General features: G+C 37.0%; 1 protein-coding gene across 1 annotated transcript in view; it reads right to left on the bottom strand.

The window, feature by feature from the left end:
* Nucleotides 1–2,135: 2,135 nt before the first annotated feature.
* The window catches only part of LOC142336314 (poly [ADP-ribose] polymerase tankyrase-2-like), a 104,264-nt gene continuing 89,350 nt past the window's right edge, over nt 2,136–17,049 (bottom strand). The window contains exons 9-12 of the mRNA XM_075385058.1: nt 14,787–15,113; nt 7,790–9,013; nt 7,050–7,237; nt 2,136–3,063 (exon numbers count right to left, since the gene is read on the bottom strand). Coding sequence (XP_075241173.1) covers nt 2,707–3,063; nt 7,050–7,237; nt 7,790–9,013; nt 14,787–15,113 — 2,096 coding nt within the window. The 3' untranslated portion in view covers nt 2,136–2,706. The remainder of the gene's footprint in view (nt 3,064–7,049; nt 7,238–7,789; nt 9,014–14,786; nt 15,114–17,049) is intronic.

Consider the following 17,049-nt stretch of genomic DNA (forward strand, 5'->3'; position numbering starts at 1 on the left):
TCATAATTCTAGTCTCTAAAAGATCGCAAAAGCAAACTGCAGATAGTAATCTGAAAACTAAGTTAAATTTTTCAAAAAAAAAGAAAGCTCAAATTTAAGAATCAGAAAACACCTATAGTTACACTTCTAGTCACTGCGATTAAGACAAAAAACAACACACACCTGTTACTTGTTGTACATATGATAGACAACATGATTTCATACTAAAAAAAATTAATCATAGAAAAGACATAAGCAGCACAAGAATATTCAAAGGCAAAAAACGGTTTAAATTAGTATCAAGGCCGGAAGAAAGCTGCAGTAAGAAGTCAGAAGTGGAAATTTTGGAAAAAGCTTGCTATCAAACTCTCAGTAATGCCATATGTTGAATGAAATCAATTGCAAACCAAAGAAATGACGGAAATCTAAAAAAAGCTAAAATCACTCATTTTTACAACTGAAAAAATCAACATACCGAAAATAAATGTAGGTTTCAGGACAAAGCTAACATTATACTGACTAGAATGTGAATAATATGGACACAATGTAAGAAACACCGTAACAAAAAAACTTTCTTGATTTTTGAAAGTTGAAAAATCAAATTAACAATCAAGATAACGAAAAAAATCAATATAACGAATAAAAATGCAGGTGCAAAGACAAAGCTAGAATGATACAAATTAGAATTCTAAGAATATTGACACAATGTAAGGAACACCGTAACAAAAACCAAAATTAAAAAAAAACCAAGAAACAGGAATACATTTCATTGTTCAGCATTCGAGACATCGCAAAGCCATCGAGCTATCCGACAAAAAATCCATCCTTCTGAACAGAATAAAAAAATAAAAAGCAGAATTCAAACAAACGAACAATTAGAACAATTTGCAAACAAAAGGTCAAAAAGCTTTTAAGACTGCATTTATGAAAATAATCTTAACTGATTTTCAAGAACTTAACGCCAAATGAATGAATTTTTATTGAAACGAAATTAAAGTCCCTTATATTGAATAAAAATACTATTTCTAGTAATTAAAAAAATATAAACAAAAAACTGACAAAAATTGGAAAAAATTACTACCAAAATCGGATTAGCATATGTACAATTTTAAAAAACAAAATTACATCGAGGTAGAAAGAGGCCCTGAATAAATGAATTATAAAAGGGAGTTAGCATATTACCTGATTTTTGACAAAAGGACGGCTGAAAGATCCAAAAATGAAGATATTAATAGAAAAAGGCCAAAAAAATAACTAAAAATAAAGATGTGCCAATTTTGAAATTGAAACGCATTTTCAGGCTCTGAAAAACACTGTGGTATCAATTTCCGAGGTTTACATTTCAATATAGCATCGAATAAAAATTATTTCAACAAAAAACCAAATTAAAAGCAAAAAACTGGACCACTTACACGAAAAAACGGCTAAGAACGATTATCTATATGTGCCATTCAGTCAAAACTACTTTTCAAAGTCAACAAGTCATTCACTAAACGCAGCGCATGATCAAAAAACTTCTCTCGCTTAGCGAAAATCTGTTCACCAAGACAGCTTTTCTCACTTTCGCTTTTAGGTAAAAATGCCGCGTGAACAAATCTACTTCCTGTAAAAAAAACCGAGAGAAAACCAATACTCCTCTTTGAGTCGTAAAAAAAGACAGCTCACCAATACAATTCAAATTCTTTGAATTGTAAAAAATAGGAGCGCTATAATAGCCGGCTGAGAAGATGAGGGCGGCTATTAATTACTTAAAACTTTGCTTGAGATCAACTAATTGCATTTTTTTGAGGTGATGTCTTGCTTTCAGATGAAAAGCTTGAGTTAACTCTAATAGCCAACCAATACTCTCCTTCGGTTCTTAAAAAACTGATAGAAAAACGATGCTCTCCTTTGATTAACAAAAACTACAGTGAGCTTAATTATAGCCTCGCCATGGCTTTGCGGCCGACATGACCCAGATAATTGCAACAGAGAACCCAGAGAAAGTCAATAATGGTAGCTAAAAATGCAGCTATTAATAACTTCATAACTGAAACAAGGGGATAATTAGTCAATACTGTTGTTGTTTCGTTCTTGTGGATAGATGTTAGATGAGCGTGTTCAAGAATTGTAGGGAACATAATACAGACAATACATTTTCACATACGACAAAACGACCGTCTGTCAAAGATTGAATTAGATAGAAAACTACACAAAGGCAACTGTTACCTAAACAATTAAATTGCACATTACCAAAATTGACTATATTATTAAGAAAAGCCATCTATATTAAGTCTTCATAATCTACATTATCAAAATGAACAGAGTTATCGAACAGAAATTAAATAGTAAATAGAAAATTTTAATGAGCTAAAATTGGATAGAAAAAATTGCTCAGAGAAGTGTGTTTTGTAAAGGCTGCAACGATACACACTGCGCGATTTAAATGTTTATTAAAACTGCAAATTTGCGTTACAACGACCCACACCGAAAGATAAGTTGGGAAATTTCATTTTCAGCAACTTCAGAAAACTAGTATGATAAGGAAAAATGCATTGTGAAACTTCGCCCATCGTAAAGCGAAATTAATCAAAATTTATCGACACTGGAAAATCTGATATTTTATCTGTCTACTTCCGATGAGAATCACAATGGACAAAATTGATTAAAATGCCATCAAATAGACTATGTTTATCGCGCAGTGTCATCCGAAAGATCATAAGTTAACAAGTGAAATATCACTCTCAATCAAGGATTTTCAGTCCTCAAAATAGGGGGCACTGTTACATTAGCAGTGCTAGAGTTCGATGGCGAGGAGTTAATCTGCGTTGCACTGCTAGCAATACTGCCGCTGTTGCTATTATTATTGTTGTTTACATTGTTGTTATTGTCACTCTGGTGCAATTGTTGTTGCTGCTGTTCTAAGGCAGCTGGATTGTTCTGCGGGTTAATGGTGGGAGTGGGGGAGGTGGGCACTATTCTGTAGCTGATGAGGAATTCGGGGTAGGCCTGCTCCCCCCTGTAGATGACGTACTCAGTGTAGGATAGACCTCCCGTAGAGGGACTGCCCGTTACCGAGTGATGGCCAGGTGGTGCGTGTGCAACCTGAAACAACACGAGTATTTGACGGATTCGAATTTTTAAAGTAAACTACGAATATATTATGACCTAATTATGGAGCAGGAATTGATTCCAATTTTAACATAGCCGCCACATTGCCGGAAAAGCTGCAAATTAGCCTTGCGTTCCGTTTGATAAAGATAGAAATGGATATAAGTTGTAAAAGTCATCGACGCCGCTCAAACAACTATGTAAAAAACATCCAGCGATCACGTACACTTTCTTGTCAACATAAATTGCTCAAGCGAGCGAAAAAATGTTTTGGCTGAGATGTTAAAAACGGATAAGCAAAAATTTCGCATAAAATTACACATCTTTACAACAATTGCTTGAAACTTCGTTCGAGAGCAATTAAAAATGAAATCAATATGATAAGTAGATGATAGGGATTAGGAACAGACGATACTAGGACCCGCACTGAACTTTATTCTGTCTTTATATTGGTGAAATTCACAAAAGTTAAGAGTCAAAAAAGTTAACATTGTAAAAAATATATATCGAGAGACCCAAGAAACTGATAACAACAGCTTACACTACCAATATAGAAGCAATAAGATTTAATTTGAAGTAGCAAATTCAATAGTCGTGACAGTGACTTCTTTAAATTATACTTCAACTTTCAAAAAAAAACATAGCTGGCAGATTGCCAGAAAATAGCCGCAATAGATTCGTAGATCGGCAGTCTGAAAAAAAAACAGTAAAAAAGACAGACCAAAAAAATTTGTCTTTTCATTGAAGGCATCTGTTATATTTTGATTAAAAATCTGTAAAGTTTTTGCTGTCTCTATTAGCTGCTCATAACCTTCATTTAGAGTGACACACACCCATTCGACCTTATCTCTTTGAATTAAAGTAAATAAAAGTCAACTTCAAAGTGAGGATGTCATTTTGGAGAGTGAGGTAAAACAAGTGTGACCAAAAATTTAATCACTCGAATGAACAAAGAAACTCGCTCCACCAAGAGCGAAAAATGACGTCAGGCATGCAATTCAGTTGAAATTGCATGAACGAATGAACAAAAAGTGGCTGTGACGTCATATGGTCGTAACAAAAATCATGACGACGAAATAAAAAAAAAACCAAGAGAAGGCCAATAATAGCCCCAGCTATCGCTGTGCGGCTAAAAATAAAAATTTCAAACCTGCAGAAAAAATAAAAGACCACTTTCACTTTCCGTTTATAACATATCCGGGAGATTGCCAAAAATAGTCGCCGTTGATTTCAATAAGCCCGTTTGCAATTGAAAAAAAAACAGAAAAAGCAATTCATTTTTTATAAAACATTTTTACAAAAAAAAATTAAAAAATTTGTCAAAAACAAATGTTTTTATACAAAAAAACATTTTTACAGTCCGGATTCTTTCAATTCGTAGTGATATATTCCTGTTCTCTAATGAGAGGATACAGGGGCTTGTATCAATACGAATAAGCATTAGAGATGGTAACTGAGATTTATAAGAGCAAAGTTTAAGTAGCATCTAAAATTGGGCTTCATGTGCTTCTCCCATTCTATTTTTATTTGTTTATTTTTTATGCATCCAAAAAATTAGATTACTATGCTGAGCAGCTGCTGTTTAAAAGCACTGAGCAGAATGATTGAACAATGAAACTATCCCGGAGACATCAAAAACATTTCATGCAAAATGTCGAAAAAGCGTCAAAATGAGGTCAAGCGAAAATTTTTATTCGACGAAAAAAACATAGCGACGACTCAAAGAGTCATGCAGTTAAAACTCTCAAGTAACTCTACCTATTCCAGAAATATCAAAAGAAAAAACAAGGTAATATAAGGTTGAACCGACACATTTTTGGGCAGGAATGCGGTTTGGTGTTTGAGTGGGGAGGGGCAGGTAGGTAGGAAGTGGGGCGTACGTAGACCTTGAGAAAGGTAGTTTGTTGATGGTGGGGGTGGTAAGGTAACGGGGGCCGGTCTGCAGGGGTTAGATAAGTGCTCAGGCGGTTAGGTAGGTGTAGGTGGTTATGGGTGGGCAGGTTAGTTGGGGGTAGGTTGTGGGTTGTAGGCAGGTGGTGGATAGGTTACACGGGGGTAGTGAGGTAGGGGTAGGTATTGGGGTTAGGGAGGTAAAGAGGATTGGTGGGGGTAGATAGTTGGGAAAGTGCAGGTAGTAGGTATGGGGGATACGTATAGGGTGTTAGCTGGGGGAAGGGATAAATAGGTTGTGAGGTGTAAGCAAGAGGGTGTTATATGTAGGTGGAAGTTGGATATAGTTAGGAGGGACTTATACGGGATCAGCAGTTTTCAAAACTACCCTTTCACATTGCGTTTTACCAACAATTCCTAGGCAGGGGACTGCCTAAAGCAGGGGACGGCAGGGCACGGCATTAGTTCCCAGTCTCTAAAGAACTATAATACCTTGTCTTCAAAATTATATACGACGAAGTGATGTCAAAGTTTATACAGAAATTTAATTCTCATCACGCAGCTCTAAAAGAGCTATAGTGCCTCGTCTTTAAAATTATATACGATGCAGTGATGTCTCATAGTAAGGGATCAAAACTCATCCATTGAACTGTCCTGCGCGGCTTAAGAGCAAACCCTCTTTTACGATACGTCACAAACTAAGCTACTGTTAAAGTCCAATGTTAGAAAATAGAGGTTAACATTCAAAAGCAGAGGTAAATGTTCGAAACGAAAGAAGTCAAAATTCAAGTAATGAACAACCTTGCTTCAGCTAAAAAAATATAGCCGGTAGAATGGGGGAGGCGTAGGTGACGTGCTGGGTAGGTGGGGGATGGGTAAGTAGGTGGAGTGATGTTTGGACAGTGGAGTAATGTGGACAGTGAGAAGGGGCTCGCAAAACTTTCGACTTTAAATTTTACCAGCAGCGCCTAATTACTATGTAATAGTAATTAAGCTACTGCTAAATTACCTTGTTCGCAAACAGAAGTCAATGCTTTAACACAGAAGTCAAGTTCAAGTCAAGAACAAACTTTCTTCAGCTGAAAAAATTTAGCCGCTAGAATACCTTAAACGACTCGAGCAATATAATTTCTAAATCAGAAATATTAAAGATAAAGAGCGGTGTTCTACCTATATCCGAAACACCAAAGAGAAAAACTAGTTCTGATTAAAAGACAGAAGCAATTTTTAGTTTGAGGGTGTGGGTTGGTGATGTGGTGGGTAGGTAGGAGGGGTGTGGTAGTTGAGGAGGAGATAGGTAGGTAAGGGGAGGGTAGTTAGATGGGGTGCACCGGGGAACTGATAGGGGAAACGGTGTGTAGAGGTGGCTGAAGGAGTCCAAGTCTTTACGGCCTGAACGATGTGCAGAGATGTTGGTTGGGGACTTCTAACATGATTATACGTCTCCAGAACAGTCTCTGTCAACCGCATACTTGGAGCCCAGTGAGCTGAAAGGCTCTAAGAGAACTTAATGCCCTCTGCGCGCTATCTGTTAATCCTGTTTTTGAGGACAAAAGTCAAATGGATCAGACGAAAAATCGGTCAAGCGAGAAATCGCATTAAAAAGTCCCACAGGAATAATATAATTTCTACAAAACTTCGTTTGAGAGTAACAGAAGTCAATGTTGAAAAACAAAAGTCAAGGCTCAAGTCCTGAACAAACTTGCGTCAGTTTCAGTAAAACCTGTAGAATACAAATACTCCTCTTCGAGTCGTACAAAATAGGAGTGCAATATTAGCCGCAAGAGAGATGAGGGCGCAGCTATTAAGAAAATCAAAAGTCAATTCAAAATTCTATTGCATAAAAAATTCTTATAGCTCACAAAGCATGGTTCCCATGAATGGAACAAAAGTAAATTCACTATAGCTTTTCCAGTAGCAATCTGTGGACAATGTCTCAAAGCTTACTCTACAAAATTACGTTTCCATGAATTGTAATCAATTTGTTTGTTTAACATAAGTTAAAAGTAAGTCCTTTAGTTTCAAATGGATTGCAAAAAAAATTTCGTCACCTTCACAATTTTTAGAAGAAACTGGAGCACAATTTTTACCTTCATTGGGTTGGGTTGGACAAATGACTTTCCGAGGGTGACTCGACAGAGGAGAAGACTTCGATTGCATACATAACATGACTTGTCCTTGTGTTCCTGGCACCCTGTTCCCCCTCCTATCCCATACACGTACTGGTTGCTCTTACTAGACTCCTCCGCAAAGTAGATGCCGGCGCCAAACATCCCACCTATAGCACTCAACATTTTTCTCAATTCATATTTCATAATTAAATGTTAAAATCGGTGTTGCTAATAGCGGTAATTGTAAAAATCCTCATATCCAAATTGTCAAGCCTCATATGCAACGATCTGTTTCCAGTTCGCGGCACTTATGTTAGGTAAACATTGAATGGTAGTAAAATTGAATGTAAAAGATACAACAGAAAAATATGGCTTATTTCTGCTTTTTAAATGATCATTGCGCCTACTTAAGATTATTTTCGCAGCAATACGATATGCAAACATACACCGACTAAAGTCGGATCAGTTGCTTTAACCCACTGAGGAACTCCAGGATGCCAGTTCAAAATCTTGACCACTAAGCTGCAATTGCGTTGCTTGTTTTTCGCTCGCAATCGCTTTTTATATTTCCAACAAACTTTATCAGACATTGAGCAATTTAGATCACTAAAAAAAATAAAGACCGCAAGCGTGAAAATTCACCCAAGAAATCAAAGAATGTTCTAGAACAAAAGAGGATCACTACCTGACTTGCATTGTTCTTAAGGGTATAAACTCACCAATAAAAGCGTGCCTCTCGTCAAAGCCTTTATGAACAATGGCATTGAGAAAAGGGGAACCATGGAAGAGCAATCTCTCATTGACATCCACGTCACAATCTCGATCCAAGCCAGGCAAACTCTGTTGACCTTTTGATTGTCCGTGACTTCCATCAGCCGCGATTTCATCACGGATCTCACGGCGTCTGTGTATGTATCGTCGCCATAGCTTTTTAGAATGTATTTTCTCAATGTTCATAATATTGTAGCTTTTAAAGATACCACCACTCGCGTCTTTGTGCTCTCGTATTGTGCTGTGCATTGCGTTTGAAACTATCACGAAATCAGGATCTACAGGATTGACATCTTCTAAGACTGAGCAGAGCTCATCCGCAGACATTGCTGCTATAATAGTGGAGCCAAAGTCTTGTTTAAACTCAGCTAATTTCTTCAGGCCCTTTGTAACTCGATGTCTATGCCCAAAAGCTGTGATCCCGATTGATTTCAAGTCATCTTGCGTCATGTCAATTAAAATGTCCATCGAAATTTCCTCCCGCTCGAAAATCGAGGTCAAGTTTTCACAATTGGTGACCTTTAGAAAGTCTTTCAGCGTTAAACAAAATGGGTTGAAGGGTTCAAAAGGGTTCTCAATATCATCACTACCAGCCAACGAATCCGAGAACCAGTCTTTCGAGTTTGAAGGAAAGAGAACTCCTCGATTCTCAAACGTCCCGCCAGCTCCACAATCTTGCGATACAATGTTGACAACTCTTGAAGCGGAGCCAACAGCTTGTGAGATCAATCTCTGCACTGAGTTTTTAGTCTTTGTTTTGACATTCGAGTTATCACGTGAGTAATTGGTTAGCTTAGAGGGACTGCCACTGGAACAAGTCACTGTTGCTGCAACATTCGAAGCTCCAGGAGCGTTATAAGCACTTACTGCATTTGAGAAAGCATTGCCCATCACTTTCCTCTTAGGCATAGCAGCGGCACGTAACAACGACGTAACATCGTGACCCTGGGCTATGTCTAAGCAGGTCCTGTTTTCGTGGTCTTTAATGTTGGGATCCGCACCATGGGTCAACAAAAGAGCGCAAATAGCTGTTCGGTTTTTATAAGCAGCTTCATGCAAAGCTGTGAATCCCCACCTGTCCTGTGCGTTGATATCAGCCCCGTGTTGTAACAGAAGAGCTGCAATCTCCGCGTGTCCATAGGATGCTGCGTTGTGCAAAGGTATTAGTCCTCCTGAAGTTAGAAACCAGTTCAAAGCGAGATCTTCATGAAATATACTTAATCAAAAGCAAGTTAGCATCCCCTAGTTTTATTAAGAAAAAATTAAATTTTGACAATATAACCCCGACCTGTGACCAAATTTAAAAATGAAAGCATTGATCACTAACATAACGTTCTTTATGCTGCGTGCTCTATGAAACTGAGATCATATGCAATGGCGACGTAACAGATACGGCATTGTAAAGGCATCGATTTTATTTTAGCAACAGGCTTTGCTTCGGAGTGAGAGCAATAGAGATCACTCAAAAATTAAGAAGCAAAGCGTGAAAAGTCACTTGAGAAGTCAAAGAATGTTCCAGAAGAAAAGCTCAAAATGGTTAAGTAAAAAAAATGCATAATAAGAGACCAACACGTTTACAATAATTGCTATGAACTTCGTTCAAGAGCAATTAAACGTTATCAAAAGGTAAAGCGAATTTAAAAAAGGAGAGCGCCTAAATAATAGCCGTTGAGAGGCTGACGGCGGCTATTAACAAGTTATAGGACAACAAATTTATCAAACATAACCGACTAACGTCGGGCGAATTGCTCTCAAACGACCGGCGGGCGGTTGTCAGCACCTAGCCACTGTTTAGTGAGGTTAGCTTTCGCTTGATTGAAGAGGCGTGAGGCTAGGGTAATAGACAATATTATCACGCCACATAACAGCCGCTGAAGTCAACAAAAGAGTTAAGGAGAGAGAGAGAGAGAGAGAGAGTGCGAGGTAAAACGTGAGCGAGAAAGAGAAGGAAAGAAACGCCAACCAACACATACACAAAGAGAAAGAGAGAGAGCTAGAAATTTTTTCCATGAGATTCTAGCCTTGTTAGTAACTAAATCATATAAAAAACTGAAAGTGCAAAATTCAGAAGAAAACTTTCCACATTTCGCAGTGACGAAAATGTTCAAAGAACATTTTTTGCCTCTGGATTTTTGTCATGTAACCCATCTGAAAGACTTAAAAAGCTTCGTTGGCCAGTATTAATCGTTAAACTCAAAAAAGGACTCAAAAACTGCAAATAAAATGACAAAAATTTCAAAAAAAAAATTGAAAAAATCATAAGTTTTATTAAAAAATCGATAAACTTTGTGATATTAAAAAGTTCAAAACCATTCTATCGCAATAAAAATTGTTCAGTAACCTATTATCAAAGCCTATAGGAGGTTTCTTGTGTCTGGAAGAACTTAGATAATGACAAATTTTGAAAAATTTGAAAAAAATTCAAGTTTTATCCAACAATTGCTAAAAATCGTGATGTTCAAATGTTGAAAAACATTCTATTACCACTAGAAACTATGCAGCAACGTATTATCAAACCCTTCAGGAGGTTGTCTGAACCCTGAGGCTGAAAAATCTTGAATAATGAAAAAAATATGTCAAAAAATTTTTAAAATATTGCAATTTTTGTCAAAAAAAATGCTAAAATTCGTGATGTTTAAATCTTGAAAATGATTCCACTACTTCTAGAAACTACATAGTAACCTATTATTAAACCCACGATGAAGTTCCTTGGCTCTTGAGGCTGGATAAACCTGAAAAACGACAAAAACTTTCAAAAACATTGAAAAAATTTGCAAAATTTATCAAAAAAATGCAAAAAATTCGCAGTGTTGAAATGTTGAAATCATTCTATTACCACTAGAAACTATTCAATAACCTATTATCAAATCCTAAAGTGGATTCCTTGACACCTAGGGCGGCTAGGGCTGAAAAAACTTAAAAAATTGACAAAAATCTTGAAAAAATTGTGAAAATTAGTATAAATTTGCGCTTTTAGCTAGCGGTTGTTCGTCAGTAGCTAGCCACGGGTGGGGTGAGGGTGCCGATGGGGGTGGCGACAGTCGGGTGGGGGGGCAACAGGGCGGTGGGGGGGGCAATAGTGGGGGGGTCAGCAGTGGGGGGGGGTGGGGGGGTCTTTAACCTCTAAGAACCGCTGTTCACACCATAAGTATAAGACTCCAAAACTGTTTGAGCTGAAACAGAGCTAAAAGGCTCTAAGAGCACTTAATGCCCGCTGGGCGCTACCTGTTGATCCCGTTTTTGAGGACGAAAAGTCAAAAGCATCAGACGAAAAATTGGTCAAGCGAAAAATCGCATAAAAAAAAAGACCGACAGGACTAATATAATTGCTACAAACTTCGTTTGAGAGCAATTAAACACAACTTCAGATTGACTCATCCAGCTAAAAATAGACACACTTAACTGGAGCACAGATATCGACAGAGACAAGAACGAGTTATTGAAACGGCTATTCAATCCATAAAAGCTAGATTTTCATAACCACATTAGCACCACAAAAATCAAGTCAATTTAGACATAAATAGTTAACTCTCAAAAGAGGGCATTCGATATTAGTCTTCATTACATATGTCTTCCGATGACTTTATTAGTGTCTTCATGAGATCATAATTGAGGGATTAAATATTAGGCGAAAGCTCGATTAGATGCAGATAATTTTCAAAGCCGACTAAACTTTTCGACTAACTTTGGTGAAAATTAGGCGAAAACCAGTTACAACACTTTAAGAGGTACTTCAAAAACCGCTTGACAGTACTTCAAAATCTGTGTGATGCTACAAAGTACTCAAGTGTCCCTAGCGATTGTATGAACATGACAATAGCTGACAAAAACACAGAAAGGGTTTTATTGTAAATTTGTAGTATTTCAGTTTAATTGTGTCCCAACATTATTCTCGATGCTACCCGCGCCACATAGCTCTAAACTACTAAGAAGACATCATAACTCTTTACTCTTTCTGCTGTAACTTTGAACAAAATCCTCTCGGATATTACCGAGGTGTGTAAAACGGTTGAAAAATAGTTCTGCATGTGTCTCATCAACTTTTTCTAGTTAAGACAATTATTATTGACACTTGATTACTTGTAGCGTCAAGCGGATTTTGAAGTACCGTTTTAAATTGTTTTTCGCCTATTGTTCACAAAATTTTAAAATGAAAATACTCGCCTAACATCCTACGCCCCCATATTTTTAGGTGATGATGAAATCAGCTTAAAACCTACTGCAAATTAGAGCAAGAAAGAACCTTCACACTAAAATAACAGCAAAACAACAAATTTGATTTTTCATGCGTTAAGGCCTAATTAACTACAAAACGAAAAAGGAACGTGAGACAAATCTCTAAATAGCAATATAGATCACGCCAAGAAGTCGAGCGTGAAAAATCACTCGAGCAGCGAAATCGAAAGAATGCTCTAGAACAAACGCAAAAATGGCCGAGCACAAATTTTGCTGAGAAAAGACACATGTTTACAACAGTTGATTAAAGAGAGCAATTAATATATAGCTTTCCTTAATGGCAAATGGGCCTATAAAAAACATGAAAATGGCTCAGAGAAACATACTTTTCAAACATAGCTGGCAGATTGCCAGAAAATAGCCACAATAGATTCGTAGATCGGCAGTCTCAAAAAAAACAGTAAAAAAGAGACCAAAAAATTTGTCTTTTCATTGAAGGCTGATCTGTTATAGTTTGATTAAAAATCTGTATAAGTTATTGCTGCCTCTATTAGCTGATCTCAAATAACCTTCATTTAGAGTGACACACACCCATTTGACCTTATCTCTTTGAATTAAAGTCAATTAAAGTCAATTTAAAAGTGAGGAAGTCAGTTTTGAGAGTAAGGTAAGTCAAGTGTGACCAAAAATTTAATCACGCGCATGAACAAAAAATACTCGCTCCACTAAGAGCGAAAAATGACGTCACACATGCAATTCAGTTGAAATTGCATGAATGAATGAATAAAAAGTGGCTGTCACGTCATATGGTCGTAACAAAAATGACGACGAAATAAAAAAACATAGCAGGACAAGTCCTGACGTACAATTCAAAGAATTTTCATTGACTAAACAGAAAAACTAGACCTAGAATGGACTATGAGTGAATTGAGAAAACCATTTTAAAAAAATCAGATCGAAAAATATGAAAAAAAATCAATGTCAAAATGCCGGATGTGAACAAAATAAACCACTAGCGAGAAATGAAAATTTAATTCAAACAAAAAACTAGGCCTAGAATGAGCTGTGAATGGATTGGGAAAACCGTTTGGAAAAAAATCCGATCCAAATAATCGAAATAACAGTAAAAATCAGAGTGAAATCAGAGTGCAAAAAACCACTACCGAGAAACCGAAATTTTGTTCAAACACCATTTTCGCACTCTACTTTAAAATTAGAGCGAAAAAAATCACGTCGCAAAACCACTCGCTTTTTCGCTCCATTTCCTGTTTCGGCGTGACCAAAATCACTACTCCGATTTGACTTCAAAAATCATGAAAATGTGTGAACAGATCTTAAAAAAAAGACAGCGCCCCAATACAATTCAAATTCTTTGAATTGTAAAAAAACCAAGAGAAGGCCAATAATAGCCCCAGCTATCGCTGTGCGGCTATTAATAAACATCCTTAAATTTTAAACATGAGATGGCTTGTTGAAAAGAAATTGGCAAAAACTTGCTTTTTGACAGTATTCGAAAATGATCAAAACGCTATCCAGACAATTGATGAGATAACATTTTTTTGGCCGAATTAAGTAGTTTAAAAATAATCAACTAACTTCAGTGAATTGGGTGCTAGGACAATAGATCGAAAGACAACAGATCGAAAGCAAAAATTGGGACAATAGATCGAAAATTAAATTATTTAAGTTGCGTATTGGCCAATCAGGTTTGAGCGCTCATATTATACAGCATATAACATGTTCTGTTGTGATATTTGGTTCGGTTGTGATAGATCCATATCAAGTCCCACGGGCCGCTAAGGCATGGCCATAATGCTTAATTTCAACCAATGAGAATAGAGATTAATTTTCGATCTATTGTCCCAATTTTTCTGTTTTTGATCTGTTGTCCTTTCGATCTATTGTCCGGTCACCAGTGAATTGCTCTCAGACGACCAGCGACGGGGGTGAACTGTGCTAGCGTATAATTTCAATAAGGGTTAAAATGATGTCATTAGAGCTTATTATAGGCAACTAGTAAAATATTAAGTTTTTGTTAACCTGTCGCAAATTGCGTTTAGCTGTATTCTGAATGAGAGCAGATTAGATCACGCAAAATTGCAGAAGCCAAGTGTAAAAAATTTTTTAAAAAATTGGACGGTTGGACCAATAATCGAATAAACGAAAAATTGCATGCAAAGACACGCAGGACAAATAATAGCCGAACTTCGGTACGGAAAAAAATCATTTTTTCTTTTGGGTGGAAGAAAAGCTGTGCTATAAAATCTCAATTATCGATATCTCAAAAAATGATGCAAACAATAAGCGGTAAATATTTACGGCAATTGAAATGTTCGAAAAAACTGGCATCTACTCTGTTTCGCCCCCCTCCCAGTGTGTTTTTATGCCCCCATAACGATTTATGCTTTGTTACATAGCACGTAACTATGTAAAAGAGAGCACGTGCGCCTGGAGGCAAAAAGTTATATGCCCACTAAGCTTGGGGGGGGGGGGCAGAATATCACACAAAGCAAACACTAAGTATAATAGCGCGGATTATGGCAAGATTTCCATACCTGTTTTGCATCATTTATATCATGAAAACCAAACAAATTTGAGCTAACATGTGTCTCATTTTCTTCAGCATCGGCTCTTTCCCACTATAGCTCCGCCACAAAAATTAAGTCCCACCATTATAGCATATTATAAGGGTTAGAGAATATAGCTAAGCTGGTGGGGCTGTAATCGGAAAGAATCACACATCCTTTCTACATTTACATCACTACTAACCTTTATCTTTAGCATTGACATCAGCGTTATTCTCCAACAGAAATGTGGCAACTTCCAAGTTATTGTAACCAGCTGCCAAGTGAAGAGGTGTAGAATTCCTTCCCTCCGTGTCTCTACAGTTAATGTTCTCACAACTGATCAGCTTCACAATTCGGTTCAATTCGCCCTTCTTTGAGGCATCAATGATAGCCTTGTCGCCCAAGAGTAAGTCGTAAATCTCGGGATCTTCCCTTTCTCGTGCGAAGTCGAGAGCGGAGCTACCATCTCTGTTCTTCCTATTTGGATCGCCCCCAAATGAAAGCAGAAGCTTGCAAATGGAGTACTTGCCTGAACAATCAACAGACGCTTTGATTACTCTCGTTTTTTGTCTCGATTATTTTACGCTCTAAATTTTTCAGATACATAACGAACAGGGAACGTCTGATATAAATACTATGACAAAAAATGATAATTTAATTTCACTTGTGTTCATTTGGTGCCGTCAATTTTTAGATGAAAATACTTTTTTGCGCAATTTTATTTAAAATTGGAAGTAAATATTTTTTCATAAGCTCTCAATTGATCTCGACTAACTCCAAGAAGCTGAGCCAATGCAAATTAGGCAGTCTTATTTTTTCGCATAGCGTAGGACACAGATATTATAACTTCCAGGTTACAAATATTGAATCGCTAAATTGGTGACATTCCGTTACACATAATAAATAGCCGTTTTCGATCACATGCTTAAACATAACCGATTAACGTCGGGCGATTTGCTCTCAAACGACCGGCGCGCGGTTGTCGTTGTCAGTAGCTAGCCCCGGTTTAGTGAGGCTAGCGTTAGATTAATTGAAGGGCCGTCAAACGACCGGCGAGCGGTTGGCTTTGTCAGTAGCTAGCCCCGGTTTAGTGAGGCTAGCATTAGATTAATTGAACGGCCGTGAGGTGAGCGCAGCGGGGGTGCAAAAGTGGATTGGGGGCTGATGTGGGGGCGGTGGGTGGATCAATTTCTAAGAACCGCCCTTCACACCATAAGTATAAGTCTCCAAAACAGTTTCTGTTAATCGCATACTCGATCAATAGTGGGCTGAACGGCCAAGAGAACTTAATGCAAACTGGGCGCTGCCTCTTTATCCCGTTTCTGAAGACCAAAATCAAATGGGTTAGACGACAAATCGGCCAAGCAAAAAATTGCATAAAAGAGACAAACAGTATTAATATATTTGCTAAACTGCTTTTGAGAGCAGTTAACAATGATTTTCTAAAATGTGCCTATTAAGTAAATTACGATTAAAACATTTCTACTATAACTCATTGTTAATGAGGATATGAGGATCAGAGATGATGACATTACACCACATAACAGCAGCTGAAATGAGGCATCAACAAAAAAAGAGATAGAGTGAGAGATAGAGAGAGGTTAACCGTGAACGGGAAAGAGAAGGAGAGAAAACATAACCAGCAGAGAGATGAGAATATTTTCCATGATGGGATTCGGTTCTGCAACTTCTAGCCTTGTTAATAAATAAATCATAAAAAACTGAAAAAGGCAAAATTAAAAAAGTTTTTAACTTCGCAGCAAAAGTTCAAAAACATTTTTGTCTCAAAAATTCTGTAAAGTAACCCATCTCCAAGAATTATCTACAAGAAACTTTCGTTGGCCAGTAATGGTCGTTAGACTCAGAAAAGGACAAATTGAAATACTTTGGAAACAGTTGCAAATTTTAACAAAAATCTTGCTAAATTCGTGATCTTCTCGAATATATACAGAACCCTTTCAATGTCTCAGGAGACTATCCAATATCCCTATTTCAAGCCTTAAATAGTTTTCCTGGCTCATAAAGATCCATACACTTGGAACATGATAAAAATTATCCAAAGATTTAAAAAAAAATTTAATTTATCCAAAAAATACTAAAATTGGAGTCATAAAAAATAATGATCACCATCCCATTAACCCTAGAAACTATGCAGCAGCTTATTATTAAACCTTGGAGGAGGTCTCAGGGCCCTGGTGCCGGAAAAATTCAAAAACATTAAAAAATTGCAAATATTTTAAAAATTTGCTTAAATTCGTGATATTAAAATCTTGAGAGACATTCCATTACATCTATAGACTATGCAATAATATATTGTCAAACCCTAGAGAAGGTCTCAGGGCTGTTGAAGTTAAAAAACCTAAAAACTGACAAATTCTCAAAAAAAACTTGAAAAAAGCAAGTTTTATCAAAAAATAGCTACAATTTGTCATTAAATAGTTGAAAAACTATTCCATGGCCAATAA

Source organism: Convolutriloba macropyga, chromosome 3 (assembly GCF_964194025.1).
Source record: "Convolutriloba macropyga chromosome 3, txConMacr16.3, whole genome shotgun sequence".
Lineage (NCBI taxonomy): Eukaryota > Metazoa > Xenacoelomorpha > Acoela > Convolutidae > Convolutriloba > Convolutriloba macropyga.